Consider the following 22843-nt stretch of genomic DNA (forward strand, 5'->3'; position numbering starts at 1 on the left):
GAAGAACTGTAATTTCTGGAGATGGAATAATTTAGGGTGTTAACTGCAAGTGCTGTTTCAATATTAATTTCCCTCCTCCCTCAGCTCCTTATTGAAGCTTGTCTAACCTTAGCATAGAACTTACCTCGGTATGTCCACTGTCCAGATTAGGGGATTCACAAGTCACGCTCTGATTGTTGGTGGGAGAACTTCTCTTAGCTGAGAAAAGAAGTCAAAGGATGACATTTCAGGAATCACCTCTAATATTAAAATGTACCACTGAAAGGATAAACCAGAAACCAAAAACAAACCCAAAGCAGCATCTCTCTGCTGCAGACTTCCTAGGCATTAGCCACAGCCATAAAAAGAAAAAAGAACTGTTGTAATTTTTGCACAGTTCTTTCAATTGTGTTATCAACAACATTGCCTACTGAAAATATCTTTTTCTTTAAAATTAAATTTGAATATAAGTTTTATCCTAAATCCATTTGACATCAAATTGTGTTTTCCTGTGCATACTAGTGCCTTTTATTTTGGAGCTCTTCCTCTGCCTATTTTCACATATATTCAGCTCCTTTTCTAGGTTACATCTCTCAGAATGCATTGTGATTTCCAATTTGACAAATGCCTTCATCACAGGAAACACACGAATGTCATACAGAAAGTTTGATCAGTGATACTGTAGAAGAACAAGGGCATCACAAAGACTAGGATGGCAATTCTTGAAATCCTGTCACATCGCAAGCTATTCAGACGTGACTTAGTAGCAGACTGACTCCAGACAAAACATTGCAAAGCTTCTTCAGTAGAATTTTTTAAATTTGTTATTTGAAGGAAAATTTAAGTAAATTTAACTTTTTTGTCCCAATTTGAGACAACAATGCTAAGATAGCAGAATCTTCCTTGATATAAAGAACCTCATTCCAATTTCTATTTCTGTTCTGCTGAAAACATTTTCAAAACATAACAGAGTATTTTCATTTCAGACTTTACTCCTGAAGTTATTCTTTAAGGATGCTCTGACCACACTCCAGACCTATGGAAAAAATGCCAACAGTCAAAGAACACTTAGGACTAATCCTTTCTGTTAGTTCCAGGGCTGAAATCCTGTTCTGTAATTCCAGAAGTTGAAGCAGAGGGAGGAAGAGCTAGATGTCAAAGATCATTTTAAATAACTTGAAAGACTTGAATCTTTTCAATTCTGGACTGTCCCAGAGGCCTACAAAGCCTTCAGAACAAAATATGACATCCAAAATGACTTGTCATCAGAAAACTCTGATTTATCGAACTACATTTTCACTAATGTGAAAATTACAGTTCCATGCTTTTGAGAATGAGCAAGCAATGCTACAGAGATATACCTAGCACACTTTCAATTCACTACCTTGTAGGAATTATGCAAAACTATTGTCTAAAAACATAAAAGTAAAAAAGGTTTTTTAGAACTAGGCCAGACACAAAGGCTTGGAAGTCTAAGCACCCAACTCCAGTCTCATTATGGCTGAAGTACAAAGGAGGAGCAACCCCTTCCACTATGCAAAAGCAAATTCATGATGTAAGCCTTCTTTGGAGCCTCTTGAAACTACTTTGTTTAATTTCGTAACATGGTGAAATTCAAATTTTAGATAGGAGGAGAACCTACACTGCCAACTGTGTGCTCTTCACTGTTGATTTTTGTTAGTTCCTGCAGGATTAACATATTCCTTCAAATATGATGGCTACAGAACGTAAGGCAGCATCAGGCAAACAAAGGAAAGGTTTCCCAGCTCTCAGGAGCTGCATTACCACAGCAAAGTCACAGACCTGTAACGATGTTCCTGATTGGTTTTACAAGGGCGTTGAAGGCAGAAACTTCAGGCTGCCTGTGTTCCCACATAGGCTGCCAAATAACAAGGCCACTAGCCAACCGAAATGTCAGGTCAGACTCCTAGAAAGACAAACAGAGGTTGTATCACACAAGCTCACACAAAAGAATGTTCTTTCCAGTCTAAAAGGATTGTCATTTCTCTGATGCACAGATCTTACAAGAAATGAGTGATACCATGTGCAGTTCTGTGATCAGTATAAGCTAACTCAAGGGCCACTGACACTACTCAGCAGACATTAATACATTTCAAGTATGGCTATTAAAAAATAATAGAGAAATCTCAATACAAAAATATACAAGAGGCTTTTTCCAAATGAAATTTCTATACTAGTTAATGAACCCCGTTTTTTCCAGGACATTAAGCTGTAAAAGAAAAGGCTATTCCTCTGTCAGAAAGCATCCCTTCTGACCATATATAACCACTTCATATTTAGTATTCAATCTCAGCCTTAGGATTTACACTCCGAGACTTGAACTTCTTGCCCCAAAAGAACAAGAATACTAAATATTAAAACATTACTTAGAAATTGAGGAAACATGAAATGTAACAAATTAATATGAGATAGCAGTATACGATAATGTTCTTATTATCTGCACTGTTAGTACCTGAGCTATGTCAATACAGAGACATTGGTACTACTTACACTTGTGCCATCATTGTTTTACATATGCAAGTAGCTGAAATCATGTAAATTAGTACAAAAGTAAATCTTAGCAGGATCAAGGTGCAGGTATGCACTTGACCTAAGGTCAGATCTACATTAGGAGACACTGGTGTTGGCATAGTCCAGCTATCACCATAAGGCAAACAAACATGGTAATAGCAGTTTTGGCAGCATAATTATAGCTGCACCACTGTCTCCTGTTGACATAGCTCCACATGCCTCAGCGGTTGAAATCGATGATGCAGACAGAGCTAAAGGAATGGCAGGAGCTGACGTCTTGTAGCTCTCCAGCCTTTCTAGTTCCTACTCTTCATTAGTGCCGTCTCATCATAATGAACTCACAAGCCTTGTTATAAACTAAGCTTGTTTTTAATTACTATTTTTACTAAGGAACACCTTGCAAGGCTTTTGGAAGTGGTAGCAGTAACGTGTTGCATTTTTACTTTGCACTGATAGCTTTTGGTGACATGCCAACACTTTTATCTACAGTTGTTAAGTTATAGGATTACATGCATGCCCCTCACCCCCCAAAAGCCTCATTTAAAAACACATTGCTAAATGCACAAATCCTCTCAGAAGTTAGGAATTCCATGATTTAGATCTGCCTGTGCAAACATGTATCATCTTCCTTGAGCACATGCATTACTTTGGTTATCTGACCAGATAGTATTCTTCCCCTGAGACCTCTACCTCTGTGAAACACAGAGGGGACAATGCGGACTTAGTGAGCCAGTTACATACCTCATTTACCTCACCTTTTTTGAGCTTTGCTTTGATGACGGAAACATGCAGGTTTTCATGGGCTTTTCAATGTTCATCACTACAGTACCTCAGAGATCTCAGAGGTTTTCAAGGTAAACCTGAGACATTGTTATTAACCCCATCTTGTAAATGGGAAACTACATCCCAGAAAGATTAATATAAAAAAATTGGAAACCTAATCTCTAATAGCCAGGGTCTACCTTCAGTTTCATTTCATTTATTCAAAGGGCAGCCCACATTTGTGTGTGTAGTACTGGGAAGAATTCAGCATTTCTACCTGTCATGTCCCAGTAGCTTACAGAGCAAATGTGGAACTAGTAAACAAGTATAAAAAATTTGGGCTAAATAAATTGAGCAATACTGTACAGGAACTCAGTAGCAGAAGTAGGGAAAGAATCTAGCTCTCCAGACCTGCTTTCACCTGCCTTAACCAAAAGATTATCCTTCATCTCCTGTACTTTCTTATCTCCTTCAACTGTTGCAGCATACAAGGCAGGATTAGAACCGATAACAGCCTCCATCGCTTCATGACTTTATAGACCTTTTCCAAGCACCTACTCTCCAGAGACAGTTTCTCTTCCGAGGCCTAGCTGGAAACATAAAGGCTAAACAGCAGCCCTCCAGAGAGACTAAAGACAAGAGGCAGGAGTCAGAGCATGCAGAAAATGCCTCCTCATCACACCAATCTGCAAAGCTGATGCACTCAGCATAAAACCAACAGAGGGACCCCAACAGACAGGAAGCCTGCAGCCTGCTTCCAACTTCAGAACAAAGGAATGCTCAATTGCCTTTGCCACTGCCATGCTTATACCACTATCATGCATTCCTGGTAATTAGCATCAAGATGATTAGTAATGACAACAACAAATCCCAGTGACAGCCTGATGGCAGAATCCCTGAAAAGCTAGCAAGGCCCTTCTGAGCAACGACTGAGAATCACTGGAGCAAGCTAAAGCTTGCAATCCTTTCTGCAGGTTCCAGGGTCCCAAAGACTTCACAAGGGCCACAGATCTTTGACATTCCTGAGGGGTGAAAATGGCTCACTTCAGAGTTATTCGCCTTTGTATCTGCCTGATGCTGTGGTGATTGTTCACGTCACTGGAAGTATTTCTTCCTAATGGCAGTGGTATTCTGCCAGCTTGTTAAAACATTTCCAGTGGTCACCCAGTGTGCACTGTAGGCTGAATTAAATAACAATCACAAAGGCAGAATCATTCTTTTCCTGCTCAGAGCTGTCTCCACACAAGTACCCCATCAGTGTTCCACTTACTTTAATCCTGTGGACAAGGGGAGCAAAGAGGAACACAAAGAGCTCCACTGTGGCCATGGAGTTCTGGAAGAACTTTCTTCTGTTATTCTCCTCCTCATCATTTGTGGCACTGGGCCGGGGATGTCCTGGTGATCCTTGGTTTTCAGCCTGGTGGATAAAGGCGCTACTGCTCCCTCCCCAACTAGAGCCTCTGTCTCCTCCAAATCGGTCATTGCTGCAGTCCTGAGGGGCCTCCAGCAGCATCCAGTGAAGAGTGTGAAGAAGCTTTGTTTCAGCTACTCCAAGCTTATCCTGATGTCCTGGATGGAAAAACGCATCACAGTATCTCACAGGGTTTCCATTATTGTTACTGTTGAGACTTTCAGAGCCACACAGGAAACTGGGCATCCAACTTCCTGATGAGCATTTGAAAATTAAAATTCTACCATTAAAAGTATTCTGTTTCATTATGTTTGAAACCTCCTAATTCACAAGTCTCCATTTACTTCACAGCATTTGCAGTTCAGTCCCTGAAATGTCAGATGCAGGGCAACTGAATGCATGGACACAGAATGGTCCTAAAAGATGCCAGCTCAACAGTCTTGTCTGTTTGACTGTACTGAATAAGACCAAAATGCAAGTGAGCACTGTGAGGTGCTCAAGCTGCGTCCTGTTAATGTTCCCTACTGGCATGTCTCATGAAGCAAATTCCTGCTGAAATCACTGCTGAAATCAGTAAAAGACTAGTAAAGTTAGATTTGGACCTGGCCCTGTCCTTATTATCTGATTGACTTATCTGCTGAGAATCACATGCATTGGTTTGAATAAAAAGAAAAAGAAGAAAAAAAAAAAAAAGAACTGAAGATATTAAAAGTACCTGCTGCAATTGGCCACTGCAGCATGCCTTGAAAGAAATATGTATTCCTTCAAGAAACCCATGCCTGCCGGGTGGTGAGGCTTTTGCTAAAGCTAGTTCTATTATCTCTGGAAAATAACTAGCAAAATATTATTGAACTACTTTGATTCTTCAGCTCATCAGACCATTAACTTCACTGGGGAAGCTCTCACAGGTTACCCTGCTATAAATGAGAACAGATCAAGAAAGGCGATCCACAGGATGAACTAACTGGGATTCTAGGATTTAGAATATGTTGGCACCCTGAGCATCAATCTGTCATATTTTGACTGATAACTTCAGTAATGGAAAAACAAACTCACATGAGCACTAACCTAGCTTGTTTCGATTGGAGAGCAATGTTGCGGTGCAGTGCAGCACATGCGGGAGCGCAGCTTGGACAAGTTCCCAGCGAGAAATGCTCTGGATGGCTTCAGAGAGAGCTGGAGAAAGGCCATGCAGCTTGTTTTCTACTAAAACTCTTTCAAAAGACTAAAAGTAAGAACAAAGAAAAAAAGACACTGTATATCTATTTCTGCACATACCTTCTAGTACATAGAACATTCTCTTTTAAAAACTTGTAATCTGTAATTTTTCATTATGTAACTAAAGCACACCTTATAATATTTGTCCTGAAAGACACAGACTGTAGCTAAAGCTCACCAGACATACGGACATACTTGGCTAAGAAATTAATGGGCCACTCTATATTTTTTGTAATAAAAAAGAATTAAAGCAAATATTGTGTGTATTAGTAAGTGCTGACATCAAGCCAGGCTTACAGTTGTGCTCGGTATTAATCTGGCATGCCAGTAATCCTGTTAGGAAGTCACAGGAGCTAATGAAGCCTGTATTTGTGGAGCTGAGAGCTGGATATTCTTCTCACACAGACATGCTCTTTCAGTTTAGTGTAACATAAAGGGCAACCCATTAAAGGTATATGGGCCTTAGGAAATGTTTTCACACCCTGCCACAAAAAATAATCAGTGCAAAAAATTTTTTCTCAAGCCATGATGTAATTGTTTTGTGAACACTTAAAAGAGCTGACGGCTGCAGCAAGTTCATTATTTCCACCTCAAGCAACACAAAGTAAGACTATCTACCCTTGAAATCCCTAAGGAGGTTCCTTATTGCTAGTTGCTCCAACTATTTCAATAAGTTGTTCCTCTCACCAGATACAAAGATCTCATTATAGGTCACAAAAGCAGTTATATTCCTTCACTGAAGTTCCTAAAGCGAAGAAATGCATTACTGATAATGCACGTCCTTGCCATATACCAGCTTATCTTCCTGGCTACCTATTTGCTCACAAGCTGTTTCACCAAATTTATCAAGCTCTGGGCAAACAAGTAACTGTTGGCATTCATGACCTAACGGATGCTTCAAATGCCCTCACTCCAGATCCTTAAAGCTTATCCTTCAATACTAGTCATACTGATTTTTCCTGTAAAATTGGGGGGGTAATAAGAATAGACCTAATCACAAAGAAGGCAGGCAAAAAGGGCAGCAGTCAACCTAGCTCTCCTCAATGACCAACCACTCCCAGGCGTGGCACGCTAACCAGTGGTAACATGCACTCTTCTGCATACCCCAGCAGCTGTGCACATTTGTTCTCTCAGGTCATGGCAACATTTGCTGGTGTGGGCAGACATGAGCTCCTCTATCGAGAGGCAGCATACCCTAGTGCATGCATAGTGCCACACCATCACGGTTTTACAGCATCCCTGTAACAGCTCCGCTCTGGCCAGCATAGAGGCAGAGAAACGCACATCTATCTGTACTTACAACCTAAGACAGAAACTCCCCAATAGCACCAGGCATAGACAAAGAGAAGGGGAGATGGACTGTATCATTTACACAAATGTATTCAGGGGGTATTCAGAACTGAGTGTGCTTATAGAGGACTAAGTCTGTAGCAACACAAATTGAACCCGAGGAAACACTGACAATAAACATCAGAGCTGCCAACAAACATAAATGTGCAGAAAGTCACACTGACCACCTATTAGAAACCCCAGGTTCTAGTCAGAAAACTCAGTAGACTTTCTTTATGGAGCAATGGCTGAAATTGGAGGGCATTAGTTGTAATAGGTGGACAAAAACAATGGCTTCCTGGGGATTAGTCAAAAATAACGTGCCATGGATTAGGTTGTCAGCAATGTGTATTTCTTAGCACCAGGATCGGATAACATGTCTACCAGGGAAAGAATACCTCAAATCACTCTTACAGGGATCTACTGGGGGCCACATTGTCTACAAAGGGAAACGGTCTCCTGCCATTCATTCCTATCAGTTCAGGAATGGGGGGAACATGAAGGGATGGCTGATGCTTGGAAAGCCTTGGCAGGCGGGGGAGTGAAGTACTCATTGTAAGGTCTGAGTATTCTGTTCCATTCAGGAACTATGAAGTCATCGAACCACAGTAGCAGTCGAGAGCACATTAGTATAAAGACAACAAAAGTCTAGAACAACTCTCCCAGACAAGGTTACCTAACAAAAGGGGGGAAAAAAGCAGCAAAGTATCCCTAGAAGCAAGACAAGAGGTGCAGGGTTAATGCATAGTTACAAACAACGAAGTCTGAAAGATCCAGTGAAAAACATGAGATTTTATTTATTTTTGTCAAAAGGGTGCCACTCCTTATTTGTTGCTCCAGCCACACACTCCCACCTCTACTCATGCATCAGCTCTGGGGCTCACTGAAGCCTTCATTCAGCCAAGTCAAGCCTCTACACAAGCCAAAATGAAGCTCAGCACAGAGGTAAGTAGTTTCTACCAGGTTAGTGAGCTGAATTAGCTCACTGAAAGGCCTGCCAAGCACCAGTGCTGACCTAGGCTTATTGAAAGAAATTATCTTCTCACCTCCAGTAGAAAATTCAAACCATAAGCTCACACTTCAGTACAGTGATAAAGCTATTCAGTTTACAGAGCACGGGGAGGAAAAAAATCACTGTGAGCAGCAATACTATTCTGAAGCCTGATGGAAGACACATTGTTGCTCTCTGGCTTTCCATTCAAGGTCTCATTCACAGGTACTTCAACGGCATCAGGAAGAAAGTCCTCCAACAACTGCCTTCTGGAAGCTCTGGCCCACGTTCTGCATACTTCAGAAACTCAAGAGGAAGCCAAGGAAGGAGTCTGCAATTATGTCTTTAAATTAGGCTTGTATTCACCTCAACATTTTGGGTTTCTGAGCCACATGAAGCTTTTCCTACGTGATTAGCCACCAGATTCCTCCATTCTTTCCTGGCCTGAGCAGAAAGCTAAATATATTTCTGTACCACAATGAAAGATTAGCTTCCGGAACAGCACATGTGATCACAAGCACCTGAGACAGAAGTACTGTATGTTGCCAGAAAAACGCTAACACAAAGGATACTATATGGAAACCACCGAGCCTCCCTCTGTGCTATGGGCACTGGCTGGTACACAATTGCCACTGTGCACGTGCTGTCAGCACGGGACCTAGTTGGCATCAGTCCCCACACTGATAACTGTCACAAGCAGCCCAAAAAGAACATGCAGTTCTTTGGACAAGCGTTCCCATGGGATTTGCCTGGAGTTCTCCATAAAGGTCCAGCTCACAGCAGCTTCTGCCTATACCAGACATTCAAGATGCAAGGCCCTGGGTTAGCATTTGCTCCTGTAGAGCCTCCCTTTTGGTCTGCTATGGCTCTACTCTAACTTTCAGGACCTGCTACAGAGAATATACAGACATTAAGATGAAAGACCTAAGTTTCACCCCACATGAACTAAGCAACTGCTGCCTACAGCTGAGAGGAGTTACATGCTTCAGTGAGAAGGCTGAATGAGAATGTCTGAAGTAAGCTCCCTGTAAGTCAGAAGAGAGATACCGTCATGCTATGGGTATGTCTGGAGCTGCAGCCTCAGGGCTGCTGCTTGGCTAAGAAAACAGTTACCTACTTATAGCAGGCTTGTCCATGCCTGCAACACCCCACATGCCAAAGGAGGATAAAGAACATCTGTCAAGGTGGTAGCGAGGGAAGTGTTATGCCTTGGCTGCAGAAAGGGCAGCCCCTTTCAGCGGTGCTCTGTGTGTGTGTGTTCAGCTCCCTCAGGGCCACTTACACAAGCATTTTTCCTTTTAGCCTGGTGATGCCATCTGTTCTCACAGGGAGTGGCGGTCAGTCTTGTCTGGCTGCCTTCCCACTGCTGCTGTTCTCCTTTTACCTTCTTCTCCACCAAGAACCAAAGGGGCTGTCAAATACCTTGTGACCAGGGTCAGCCTGTGTGTCACTTTGCTGCTGGAACGGGAACAGGTAGCTGTCTGAAGAAGCCTAGACAAGCAGTACAGGACAGAGCAGATTCTGGCTGGGCTTTGCCATGGTTTCCTATATAGCTTTGCTCGAGTCGCATGAACTTCCCCTGCTCTAAGCCCAGGGGACCTGTACCTGCAGCGAACTGCATAAGGCGGCAAGGGCTCAGCCAGGCCCCTAGCCCCCACTAGATAGCCAGGACCTTGGGAAGCTCAGCACCCCCCTGTTCCATCCTCTCAGGAGTGCCAGATGAGCTGCAGGTCTCCTCCAGGGAAGTAGCCCTAGAGGATCTCACTTGAGGTAAAAAAGAAAAAAAAAAAGAAAAGGCAGTAAGTTAGGCAGTGCCCAGTGCTTAGCCTAGTGTACATACAGAAGGACCCTGGCAGATACACAGAGAAACTATTAGGGCTTCTGGAACCAGACTTCTGTCCTTGGAGGGAACCTTACTGCCCTGTTCTTCCAAAGCTCAGGCTGCATCATAGTGGAAAACAAAGACCATTGCTAAAGTCACTTCAGACTGACTGGAAAGAACTTGAAATGCAGGCAGACAGTATTGTCAGTCTGTGGAAGGTCCTCTGAGTAGGGAAGAGTTCCTAGAAAGAACTAAAACATTAATCTAGGAGTTCATAGCACATGGGATGGTAAGGCTCCATTGTTTACTAAACATAGTAATAGTACAAATATTGACAAGCAATGAAACACAGATGCCAAGCATTTTATTTACAGAAAATTCCCGTGTTCAAAAACTCAGTTTTCTGCAACCATGTCCATTGGCTAGATAAAATAAAGGTGGCCTCTTTTTAAACTTTGTTCCATATGTGTCCTTTAACCATTTGTAACAACAAACCATATTACTACATTTGCAAAAACAAGTAAAAAAACAGAAAAGTCAAACTTTGAATTTGCAGGATCCTCCAGAAAATGTTTGGGTTCTTCCATGCCCAATGCAATTCAGGGTAAAAGAGTTTAAAACATATCCTTGAGTCCCTTACCCTCACCCAAAAAAATGCATTAGCTTTGTACAGCACTCACATACATTCCTGTGAGGTCATTTACAGCTTTGACTCATGCACATCAGGAATGACATTGTGTCAGGGCAGAACAACTTCAGAATGGGGAGAAGGAAGAACATTAAATCCATACTGAGGCACAAGAGCATTTAGACAGTGTAAGACAATGCAGGGGGCAGGTATTTATCTTCAGATTAAAGGCTATTCTTCATAGACCAATTGAAGTCAGTGTGATTGTTCAGGTAAGGAAAACAAGGCTATGAAAGGGCCAGTTTTTTCCTCAAGTATTATGGTACAAAGCAAAGCTCAAAGAAGCCATGCAATCTGCTCTTGCAGACCAGATGCTGTACTCACTGAATCTAGGCCTCCAGCATCTGCTTCCTCAATGCACAATATGCAGCAAATTCTACTGCAGCAAGTTTAGAACCAAGAATAATAATAGAATACTACACAACATTGTGTCATATGCATTGTCAGACAGTTAACAGCCTATAGACACGCCTAGAACAATTCTGGCTAGAGAATTTTAGAAGAACAGATCACATAACAGGTGCACAGTATTTTTAGGCACACGAGTCAATACAGTGGTGTTAGATAGTCAGCTTGACGTTTCAGAAGACAAGCCAACTACCTGTCAAGTTCCAGGAACCCTGTCTCACCCATGCATGCAGCACTCTGCTACCCCACTGGATAATACAGAAGGTGTTGATGTGGGCAGACATTCCCACACATTGGCAGGGGTAGGAAACTGATGAGCAAAAGAAGGTGGCAGATGCAGCAGCTCAGGCTGTATCCCATCAATTGCTCAAAACTAAGCCCCACCTTTGAAAGCTTTCTACCATAATTTAATGATTATGTTAAGAATTGGAGAAGAATCAAGTTCCCCTTCATTCAAGGGGCAGAAATGGATTAGGTCTTCATGAAATGCATTTTTCCAGAGCTCCCTTTCCCTTGGTTGAAGCATGTGATTTATGTTGTCTCGCAGTTTGGTTTTTGTTTGTTTGGTTGTTGTTTTGGGTTTTTTTTGGTTTTTTTGTTTTTGTTTTTACACTTAGTAAATTCTGATATGCGCTTATAGAAGAAAGGTGCTTTAGAATCAGCCTGCGGGACACAGAGGAAGACCTGATGCCAACAGCACAGCATGAAGCACAAGAGTCACAGACAGATAGGTACATCATGGACAATGCACAGAGAAGGAAGCTCTGTCCTTCTACCCAACATCAACAGACATTAGCTCACAGGTGGAGCCACAGCCTCAGATTATAGGTGCTTCAAGGCATGGCTCCTGCACACTGCTGAGACTGCTGGTAAAGGACATAAGGCAACAAGCTCCATTTTCTAGCCTCTGAACAACCAGGAACTGTCAATGGTATAAACCAGTGATGATGCTTTTTGCTCCATGTGCCAGAATTGCAATACATTTTACTCACCAACACACTAAACCAGCAGTCCTCTATCAATATTTGGTATCTAGTAATAACCCTGAAAAATTTATGGATTTCTTAGAAGAAAATTAGTCAGCAGCAGCTAGGGCTTCTCCAGCTTATATCTTGTGAGAAGGAAGTCAGAAAATTGCTGCAGAGAGACCTAAGTACTTTAAACTATTAAGATACATGTCCAGACCAGTTTTTTCCAGCCTGTCAAGTTTGGCTGCAACTGCTTAATGTACTTTAAGTCATCCAAAGACCAGCAACAGTTCAAGGAATTCTGAAACTCCCTAGATACCCATCTTATTTGAACTTGCTGCATGCCTATCCTTTCTCCTCCCTTTAGGCAGTAGATAGAGGTTTCATTCAAAATACAGTTAGAAATAAGAGTTATTAGTATCTGCGTAATAACCTCTCTTTAATTATGCTCCTAAGACATGCTCCCTCTATTTTCCAGCAGAGGAGGTATTTTCATCTTGAACAACGGTAAAAGTATTGTTTAAAGCCTGTTAGTAATGTTCAGATTTTCAATATTTTAAGTCTGAAAAAACCCCAGTAATCACAAACTGAAATGACATCAATCTCATCTGAAAGCACATACACACATGATGAACTGCAAGTTTAGACCCAGACTGTCATAGCTCAGTCTGCCCATATCATTATTTACTTTATTTAATTACTAATTAGTTCAATTACTAATATCCAAATCAATATATTTTTGTTGTGTTTAGATACACATATGATATCCACATTCTCTAGATGGGAAAAGGTTTCAAATTCTTCATGTGATAAAAGCACAAAATTAAGCTGAATGGACTAAATCCACTTCTGGCATAAGCTCAGAAGCTTGCTGATCAGCCACCATGGTCAGATCAAGTTGCGTGAAAAGTTAGTTACTAATAAGTGTTGAAAAAGAGAAACATATACATACCACACAGGAAGCTTCATATTGTTTCCCCAGTTTAGGTCTTAAAAATGCACTGAAGGAAGGGAGAAAAAGCATTAGAGACCCAGTACTTCAAGTGTGAATTTTGCTTAATTATTTTTAGGATTTTTCTCATGTCACAAGGTTGCCAAAAGGCTGAGAAACTTAATGTAAAGGAAAACATAAGGCCAAAACGATGTTCAGATACCTGTTGATGACATCTGACAAAATGCTGTTACCTTTTCTAGAAGACAAAAGTACCCACACCAATATGCCAAGAGGTAGTTAATCCACCCTCAAGAAAAGTCCTCTTCCCCATGGATAAAATCTTCCATTAGAGAGTTTTCAGCCATTTTACCTCAGTGAAAGATTTTCAATATATTCTGTTTAAAATGTGTTAAATATTACTGAACTTTGCCTTGCCTCTATTTTAAGCCAGAGATCCATTTGCCAGTTTTATATTAAGTATTTTCCTCCATAACTGCTGATGTGGAAGGCTTATGACGAAATGCAGGCCTGTACTCTATAGGTAGAGAACACCCACACTCTGCTGTCATTCCCCTCCAGAATGGGATCAGAGTTAAATCTTAAAAAAATTAATCAGGTCACCTTATTACAGCATTTTTTTTTTTTTGGAGGACACTGAAACTGTGGAATAAAGGGATTGTGTGACTGAGGCCTTAAATTAGAGCCACAACCTTCAAACCTTCCAACCTCCTCCCACAGCCCCCGCAATGTTTTCATTATGTTCACAAGGAACATAAAGCCCAGCCATACGTTCAGCCTGCCCCTCACACATCATTACTCTCCAATCCAATGAAATAAGGTGAGACTTTGACGTATCTGTTTGCATGCTGACCTCGCAAAGCATAGATTACACTTCCAGAACGGCTGCAAATACAGATACAAGCAAAGCTGCAAGTCTGCTGCAGCACTGAGGCATGCTGCTTCTGGCACCAGAGCTCCAGGAGTCCTCTTAAAAGTGGTGGTGGTGGGGGGACGGATGGGGGGACAGGAGAGGGAGGAGGGGAAAGGTGCATAGACACACATACAGATGGATGTTTTAAAGTCAAATCAAGAAGCTGCCTGGGACTGCCACTAGGTTAAGCTGCCTCCAGTCCTTCCCCCATCCCCGATATACACAGATTGCTCTATATTGAGTGCAAAGAGAACAGCTTGTTTCACGCTTGTTTCATGTTGCAGCTGCAACAACTGCTTCCTCCCCACCCCTGGGCAGCAGTTGGCCCGCCTCCCCCCCCCCCTTCCACTGCCCTGTTGCAGCTGTATCCCAAGTACCCAAGGCTTGCTGCTCTCACCTGGTTTGCCTCCATAGGAAGGTCTGGATGGGCAGAGGGATGCCACGGCCGCTCTCCTGCTCCTGGCCCTCTGAGCTTTTCCTTTTCACCATGATGCTGATGACAGCTGCTGCTGTGAGCCAGTCTTAGCAGACATACCAGTTGGGAATTCCCATGGCTGTCTCTTTTCTCTCCGTAACTCTTTACCCTCTTCCCTTCATCCTCTGCAGCCCACCCCTTCTCTCCCCTCTTACACCTCCCTTCAGCTTTGCTGGTGCAAAATGGCTGCAGAAGGCAGGGAGGAAATTAGGGGAGCGAAAATGTCCGCGTCCCTCTGCTTCCTCCCTGCCTTCAGCACCTCCCTCTGTGGACAGCTCCCAGCACCGAGAGCCGCGCCGGCAGGCGGTGACAGGGGAGGGCGGGCGGGTGGCGCGGAGGCGGGGGAGGCACCACCTCGGCCCGCCCCGCCGCCCCCGGGCCTCCCGCAAAACTTCCAGCGCCCGGGGCTCCTCCCGTCGGCCCCGGAGCAACAGGGCTTCTGCTGCCTCTCCCCTTCCTCCCTCGGGCGCGGCGCGCACCGCGGCAAAGTTTCGAAGCCACGCCAACCCGCAGCGAGAGGAAGATGCAGAGCAGCCGAGAACCGGTCGGGTCAGGAGAGCCACTCCTTCCCTTCCCTCCCTCCCTCTCTCGCCGCCCGCCTGCAGCAGGGACAAGTTCAAATAGGCTGCTCCTGCAAATCGGCTGGAGTCTGACCAAGCGCCCCCACGACCGCAGAGGAGCAGAATTGAACGAGGGCTTTTCGAGGTGCTGGTGGTGGGGAGTTCACTAGTAGTTTAGAAGGCCAAGTTCCCCTCCTTGGATCTACAAAGGCAGGAGCCCTCGAAGCGTCTGATACAGCACAGAGCAAGGCTGTTAAATGGGGAGATACTCGTTTATCTCAAGAGTGGGGAGAGAAGGGAAGGAAGTAATAAACCCTCTCTGAAAGTGAAGGTTGGTGGTAGGAGCAAGGGAAGTTTGGGGTAGTTAATCCATGGGTTTTTCTTACACAGAAAGAGTTGAGACAAACAGAGGTGGAGAGGATGGTGAGTGCCAAAGCAGATTTACTTGTGTTTCCGACTAGACACCAGACCGATTTGACTAATACAAAGATATATTTGAGTCAGGTTTGCTGGAAACATTTCTCAGTCACTGTTAGATTAGCTCTCCTTACATACCTAAGGATATCAGAAGATAGTATACTACTACAAATAATTAATAGAATAAAATGAAAGACCAATGCAAGTCCACCCTTATCAGTTAATTTTTCACAAAAAAGTTGTGATATTCCATTACTTACATAAAAATATTGCAAGTTTAAAGAGAGATGCTTCAACAAGCCAAGGCCGTATTTCTTCCTGTCTTTCAATCTTCCTACTTAATATAAGGGACTTAAAGACTCACCGAGGTCGTTCCTTCCTGGAACAGGAGCTGAACTGATCAACACCACCTATTTCCTTCCTTACGGGTACTTTGAGAAACGGGTTTGCCAAAAACCCAGTGCCACTACTTGGACAATCTGCATTTACTCCCACTTGGGACAAAGTTTTTTCTGGTGCCCAACCCAAGACTTCCTTGCAGTGACTTAGGCTGGTCTTGATCTCCACTCATGGAGAACAGGACCCTCTGTGGTCTACATTTTGCTAAAATCCCCTTCTTGCACAAAAGGAGTATTAAGACAGGTAATTAGAAGGTAATCTGTTAAATAAAACCTAAACAATATGTTTACAACCAAAAAGTTTTAAATAATTAAAATCACTAATCTACCTGAGTGCTGAAATGCTAAACTAGTTGGTTTTCTTTGTCTTGTTTGGTTGGGTTTTTTGCTAGCAGCAACTTTTTCTGCTGGTGCGCAAAAGTATGGCCTTTTTATTCACAGGATTAGCTTGCTCAGACAGGAAAGTTTTTAATTACTCTTTTCTTTCCTTCAATTAAGTGAGGTCAGACAGGAAAAAAACTTGATTTCTAAAATCTTGTGAGAACTAACTACAGAGAGAAGATGGTTAAAACAAATTACTTCTAAATGCAAGTATGTATTAAAGAAGTTTCCCTACTCCACATCCCCTTAATGGATCCAGGACCTTTTATACAAAATCTTCTTGTTTAGACAGCAAATTTGAGTTTTAATTCCTGCCAGCATGCCTCTTGACAGTCAGAAGTGAAACACAATGCAGTAGGAGTGATAAACTTATTTTTAAATAATTGCTTTTTCCAGTCCTGTACTGTGTGAAATTATTGAATAAAGCATAACCTCAGTTAGCAACAAATCTGAAGTCTAATTTTATTTGGAGTTTTAGTAATTATCAAGCAGGAGAATCACTCTTCTTCCAAGAAAAGTATGAGGACTAAGGAAAGTTTTAATTTTTTTTCTTTAATTGCAAATAGCATTAACTGAACTGATCTGTTAAAGCCTCAAAAAGTGCAAGGTCAGTGTCTTCCTCATGGACACTCACAATAGGAATAACTAGAACTCGTAGCTTCACCACAGTTAAGACGATTGCTAACCCTGAGCCAGGGATGAGGGTTGCAGGCTAGGGATGGTTTATGTGGATGTTATTTTAAAGGTTGTATAGTCTCACCCTCAAAATTAGCGCCATCAGGCATTTTAGTCAGTTATTATATTGAACTGGTTTAAGTTTAAGACACTTGTATTCTCTCAGTAACTGGTAAGCACAGTTCAGATCTGGGGTTTTTTTGGTTTTTAAATGGGTCTCTCTCCTTATTCCTGCATTCAAGAAGTAGTCACTTACAATAGCTTCCAGTTTGCTGCTCTAAGCCTAAGCTTATTATTCCCATGCTCTGCTACACAACAGGAAACACAAGAGCAAAAAAGAGCACTGCAACTTTGCTTGCTGACTACAGCCGAAATCCCCTACAAATTCTCCTGATTGACAGGGACACCAGAGGCACTTGGTGTGGTCAGTCCAGGGCAGCTGCTTAGGGGTAAACAGACAGGGATGAAAACATGAACACAAAGCTCCACAAAAAAACAAGTTTAGTAGGAAAACAAGGGCATTCATTGATTTCAAACCTACCCAGGTAAACATCATTGCTGCCCCTGAACAGAGGCAGTCCCAGAGACAGGAGTTTGGAAGCTCACTAGCAGCACTTCACTGAGCCTCCAAAGGGGAATCCAAACATCCTCTCTTCCTCTCTTCAGTCAGAAGAGGAGCAGGAGTGGAGCACACGAGGCAACTGCATGCTAGCTCCACATCTGTCAGTGTTAACTATCACTCAGAAAGCATGAGGACAACACACTAGTACCTCTACCTGGCTTTCTGTTACCTCCTTTAAGGACTCTAGGAGAAACAAATAGCTTTGAAGTATGGTATTACTTTCCTTACTCTTTCTTTGTGCATAGCCAGCACCTTGCCCTGTCACACAGCCATTGGCAAGTGGAGCTCAGGTAGCCCAACAGACACCGAGAGGAAACTGCACAGCTACTGCTTTGTAGTAATCAAAAATGTAACCACCAACTGCAGTTCTAGTCAAACTTGACATTTTGAGTCCAGAATATTGCTCTCCAACAACACGCAGCCATAAGACACCTAAATCCCTCTGTTTGTGCAGAGGTTTGAAGTTACAGAACTTCTGATGCAAAACAAATCAGAGAGCAAACAAAAGATTATCAACAGCTGGCACTGTTGTAAGAACTGCAGTCACAAAGGTGCAGATTCTCCAATCCAGCCAGGCTGTGACCGGCACTAAACCCAGGAGGTGGCACAGGTGGTTTATATTAGTTTGACAGTGGCTAGAGACCAATTTTGTTCTTGCCTTGTCTTGGAGACAACACATACCAACCCACCCACCACAAAGGGCACACAAAGCTGAAGTGATCTGTACCTATGTCAGTGAAACAGCTTGCAACTTGGGAATTGCACGTGTAAGAGAAGAAGAAACTTCACAGCCTGGAAGATTTTACTTATCTCTATACTGAACTTCTGCTTGCAGCAGAGGCTTTCAGATTTGCAGTCAGCGTTTGACTGTTCCTAAATACTAACACTGCAGTGGGTGCTGCAAAGAGAAAATCCTCCAAATCAGTCCCCTGCTTTCCCTTACAGTGGGGATAGAGAGGAAGCAAGCAAACTCTTCAGGGACGTCATTATAGTAGGACAACAGCAAGGTGTCCTGAAAATTCACCTGTGCTGTTCACTAGGCTACACTGGCATCTTGGGCTGGCACAGAAACACAAGTCTGTCTGCCTGCAAAAAGATCAAGACTAGCGCAAGAAGTCACTGCTTTCAGGAAGCAGGCATGGGGAAGAGCGGAGACGGCGTCATTAGCTCTGCTGTACTCCAGCAGCTCCCAGCCCACCCAAGTGCTTGGGCACAAAAGATGCCCATGACACTATTTTTCCATTTCTTTTACTACAGGCAGCATCAGTCTGACATCCCCCCAAATCACATGATTCTGCTTGATTACTGCTTTATTCATCGCACAGTTGTGTTTACACATCCATCACAGTAGGATTCAGTCTTGATCCAGAAACAGTCAAAGCTGGCAGCATGCCACAGAGTGGGAACACTGAGCAGAACCTGAGCATGAAGCCCCGACTCCACACAGGAGTGCCCAGAGCAGGGAACCGCTCTAAACCTTACTGTCTTGCACTTGTTTTCATGCTGGTGCTCTCCAAGTCCCCAGCCTCAATCCCTGCCACACATGCTCCTAAGTATTCATACCTTTAATTTATCTGTTATTCTCTTTGTGCAGAAAGAACCAGAATCCAAACTCTCAGGAGTATCTTGAGCCATTCTGTTGTGTAGCAGCCTTTCCAAGAGCAAAGCTGTAAACAGCTCCTAACTGTACACTCCAGAGCAGAGAACAAAGACAATTGTTTAGCACACTCCTGAGAGCTTAGTCTTCCATAAGCTGCCAGCAGGCTTTTGTCCTTGGCTGAAAGGACCCATGCTGAAGACCCTTTCTCTCTTGGGACAACCAGTCACAGAAAGTCAGCACTGGTGGATGCCACTCATTTTACCCTTTCTCATACGGGTCTGTCAGGTAGAAGCAGAAGTTATTCCTTCATTTATCCATTTCTCTTCGCAGGAAGTCTTTGGACCTTGTTAACTACACTAGAACACAGCAAGAGCATCAACAGAGAGCGGGCACAGAGGGCTATTTCATTGGCAGTATTGTATACACTGTCATTTACACCAGTGTAAAGAGCGGGTCAAAGGCCGCTGTTTCAGTGTGGCAACTGTATACATCCTCTTTGCACTATCATGAACTACACAAGACAGAAGTATAGGAGAGTTTAAAATAAAGGCCTGATCCTCTCCTTCCCAGGTGTTTTGTAAAAATTAAAGAAACCTAGGAAATCTCTGTTTTTTCTTTAAGTGCTTTTAAACTCAGCATGAAAACATTTCACCTAAGGTTCTTCAGAAGTCTCATTCACAGCTCTTCTTGCCAGCCCTGCTCAAACACAACACATCTATGCGTTCAGAAACAAGGACAGATGAACCCCTAAAACTGTGCAATGAACCCCTAAAACTACCAGGTTTGCTGCTGTTGCTACATGAATTTGGGCAGGAGCAGACTCTAGTCTAGCTGGATCAGATTCCATAAGGACAATCAGATATTTAATCCTTGGGCCACATTTAGCTGGAATCAGTAGGAGTGGCATAGCACTCATGCATCTGAGAATCCCATTTCGAAACAGAGCAGAAACACATATCCTCCACAGTCACTGCAGAAACAGAGTTATTGCCTTTGCATAATGTTCAAGCAACAAATCACGTTCACATAGCCATTTAATTGCAATTAAATACATAATAGGCGCAGGTTACACTCCAACTGGATAAGGCAGGGAGAGATGGAACAAAATCCTAGAGATGACATAGGGGAGTCTCTGGACAAGACTGGGGGAAGAAAAAAAAAAAAAAAATAATCCAGCTTTCACTGTCAGGGTATCACACCATCCCTTGGATCAGGGCTCTCCAAGCTCTGGGATGTGACTGCTTTGGTAGTAGCTGCAAAACTTCTACTTCCTTTTGGGGAAAAAAGACAACAAACCTTCTCCCCTCAAACTCCACCCCACCCAAACACCTTTTTCACCTTCTTCCTGGAGAAGAAAGTGGGGATCTCTTGTTCCACTGAGTTACCAAACACGTCTTCCCCTCCATTGCTCAGAAGAGAGCTGAGAACTGCCTCCACCACATACTTCTCCCTCCAGAACAAGGGCACTCACACAAGCCAGGTTTGGGAGCCCCTCCATCAGGGCCACACTGCCTTATCTTCCAAGCAGCAACTGAGACTTCTGCGTGCCCACACACCTCTAGGTGAAAGGCCTTCTGCCTGCTACTCTGATCTGATCCGCTTCTCTGACTCACCCACCTGTTTTTTTTCTACCATGTTCCCGCACAACGCAAGGAATACCCCGTGAGCTGTGATAGGCACAGGACGGACAGATCCTCTGTACATCTAGCAAACATTGTAGCAGGATTCCTGGGCTTTCAATAACACTGTAGTTAATCAAGATTCTATTCACAGCTTGTACTCGCCTCAGTGCTCCAACATCACAATCTGCTAGCAAATTATAAAATACATCACCTACCACATGCTGCTAATAAGACAGAACAATCATAGAACTATCACCTCTTCTTCATTCACTTTGAAAGGAGGAAGCAAGTCCTTACCAGCTGTCCTCAACCACTGCTCTAGCTGTGAATGCTTAAATCAGGATTTACCCTTTTGTTCTCAACCTCTTAATCCCTCTCCTTTTAGCAGATGATACATTAGTTCTGCCTTGTGCCTAAGCACCCTTAGGAGCCTGCTTCTAATGGATAATTAACAGCACTTAATTATTCCTCCAGGTAGTTTGACTGCATTTATTTATGAATATTGCAGCATTATGTGAAAAGTCCAGCTTGCTCAGGGGCTGTGAAACTTAAGGCAGTCTACTCAGTTATATCTCCCTCCTACTGCTCAGGCTCCCAGCCATGTTCAGAGGATTCTTCTTCTGTTAGCAAGTCCCACTGCTGCTGTCCAACTCCGCAGAATACGCAGGGCTCAGGCATATTAGTAGCTGATACTGAAGCTCTCATTTCACCTGTGTCATCGCATCTACATCTGCATGGCACAGGCTTGAAACCCCTCCAGGCCAGGCATCAGAGCAGGAGGAGGCATCAGAAGCAGCCTTGCTTGAGCAGGTCCAGAGCAGGCAGTGCAAGGGCAGGAAAGCCTGAGAGGTGAGGCTTCCCTGTTTCCCCACACCACAGCCCCACGCTGAGAAGGCACCTGGTCCACATAGCTGGTTTGGGCCAGCAAACAAACATTTTCTGGAGTATTTCTTTGTTCCACCTGCAACACAGAGCTGCACCTCCTCCCTGAACCTAAGCTAAGGCAGGGGCTTAAGCACCCACCAACGGATCCAAAATAACAAACTACTTCAAGCAGCCCTCAAACTTCGGGCTGTTTCCCCGTTAGTTTTCAGGACAACCCCAAGAGCTCATCACCCACAGCTCCCATTACCTTTGGTCCACACGACGCCACCGTCCTCAGCAGGCTCCAGGCTGCAGGGAGCCTGCCCCGACCACGCTCATCCGTAGCTGCCGGCTGGGCTGAGCCCCTCACGGCCGGTGAGGGCGCTTCCTACGGCGATGAGGGGAGGGAGCGCTGCGTCAACCCCTCACGACGCCAAACCAACGGCCGCTCAGCGACCGTTAACGGCTCCGCGGTATTTATAGCCCGCCGGAGCGCGCGCCCCCCTGCGGGCGCGAGGCAGCCGTTGGCCGCGCGAGCCGTGCCGGGCGGTGGGGCGGGGCGGGGCGGGGCGGTGCCCGCCATTTCCCTGAGGAGGGACGCTCTGGGGAATGGGGTGGCAGCCCTCAGCCCCGCCGCCCCTCACGGCATCAGGCCCGTCAAGGGCAGCGGCTCCTGCCCGACGGGGGAAGGAAGGAGGGAGGGAGGCAGGCTGCCCTGTGGTTCAGCCAAGTGGGAAAAGCGGTGGAGCCGTGATCCAAAACTGTGACAAGTCCCCGCCAGTGGCCTGGCTTGTGACAAAGGGATGGCTCCGGCCATTGGTGATGCCTTCGCACACCTCTGTGCCAAAGGCAGCCAAAGGAAACACCGTGACAAGGGAGGGAAAGCTGGCTCGTTTGTGGACCTCCTCTGCCTGGAGGGCTCCACTGCTCAGTGCAGGGTGATGCTAAACCTCACCTCCAGGCTGGGAGCCTGGGATGAAGGACAGAATAATGTATTCACACAAAGCAGGGAAGTATTACCCCACAGAAGAGGATGCTAGCTGTCAAAACTGGTTCTTTTGGCAAGAAGGAACAGGGATTAGCCGAGAAATGACTTAATCCGCTCTGACTTCTCCTGGCAAGACTGATGATGCAATACCAGCAGGTGCATGATACTTTTTTTCCATGCAGGGCAGCGATGCGCAGTGGTTGAATGCAGGAGGAGCTGTATCACAAACAGTGGAAACCAACACAAGCAATTAGATGACAAGCGATTT

At 44.1% G+C, this 22843-nt stretch overlaps 1 protein-coding gene across 3 annotated transcripts in view; it reads right to left on the bottom strand.

Annotated features, from left to right (window-relative positions):
- UNC80 (unc-80 homolog, NALCN channel complex subunit) overlaps positions 1 to 14462 on the bottom strand; it is a 133366-nt gene extending 118904 nt beyond the window's left edge. For all 3 annotated transcript variants that reach the window (XM_050900032.1, XM_050900030.1, XM_050900031.1), the window contains exons 1-6: positions 14371 to 14462; positions 13061 to 13109; positions 5753 to 5909; positions 4544 to 4842; positions 1783 to 1906; positions 125 to 198 (exon numbers count right to left, since the gene is read on the bottom strand). In XM_050900032.1, coding sequence (XP_050755989.1) covers positions 125 to 198; positions 1783 to 1906; positions 4544 to 4842; positions 5753 to 5909; positions 13061 to 13109; positions 14371 to 14462 — 795 coding nt within the window. The remainder of the gene's footprint in view (positions 1 to 124; positions 199 to 1782; positions 1907 to 4543; positions 4843 to 5752; positions 5910 to 13060; positions 13110 to 14370) is intronic.
- Positions 14463 to 22843: the final 8381 nt, after the last annotated feature.

Source organism: Gymnogyps californianus, chromosome 7 (assembly GCF_018139145.2).
Source record: "Gymnogyps californianus isolate 813 chromosome 7, ASM1813914v2, whole genome shotgun sequence".
In the NCBI taxonomy this organism is placed as follows: domain Eukaryota; kingdom Metazoa; phylum Chordata; class Aves; order Accipitriformes; family Cathartidae; genus Gymnogyps; species Gymnogyps californianus.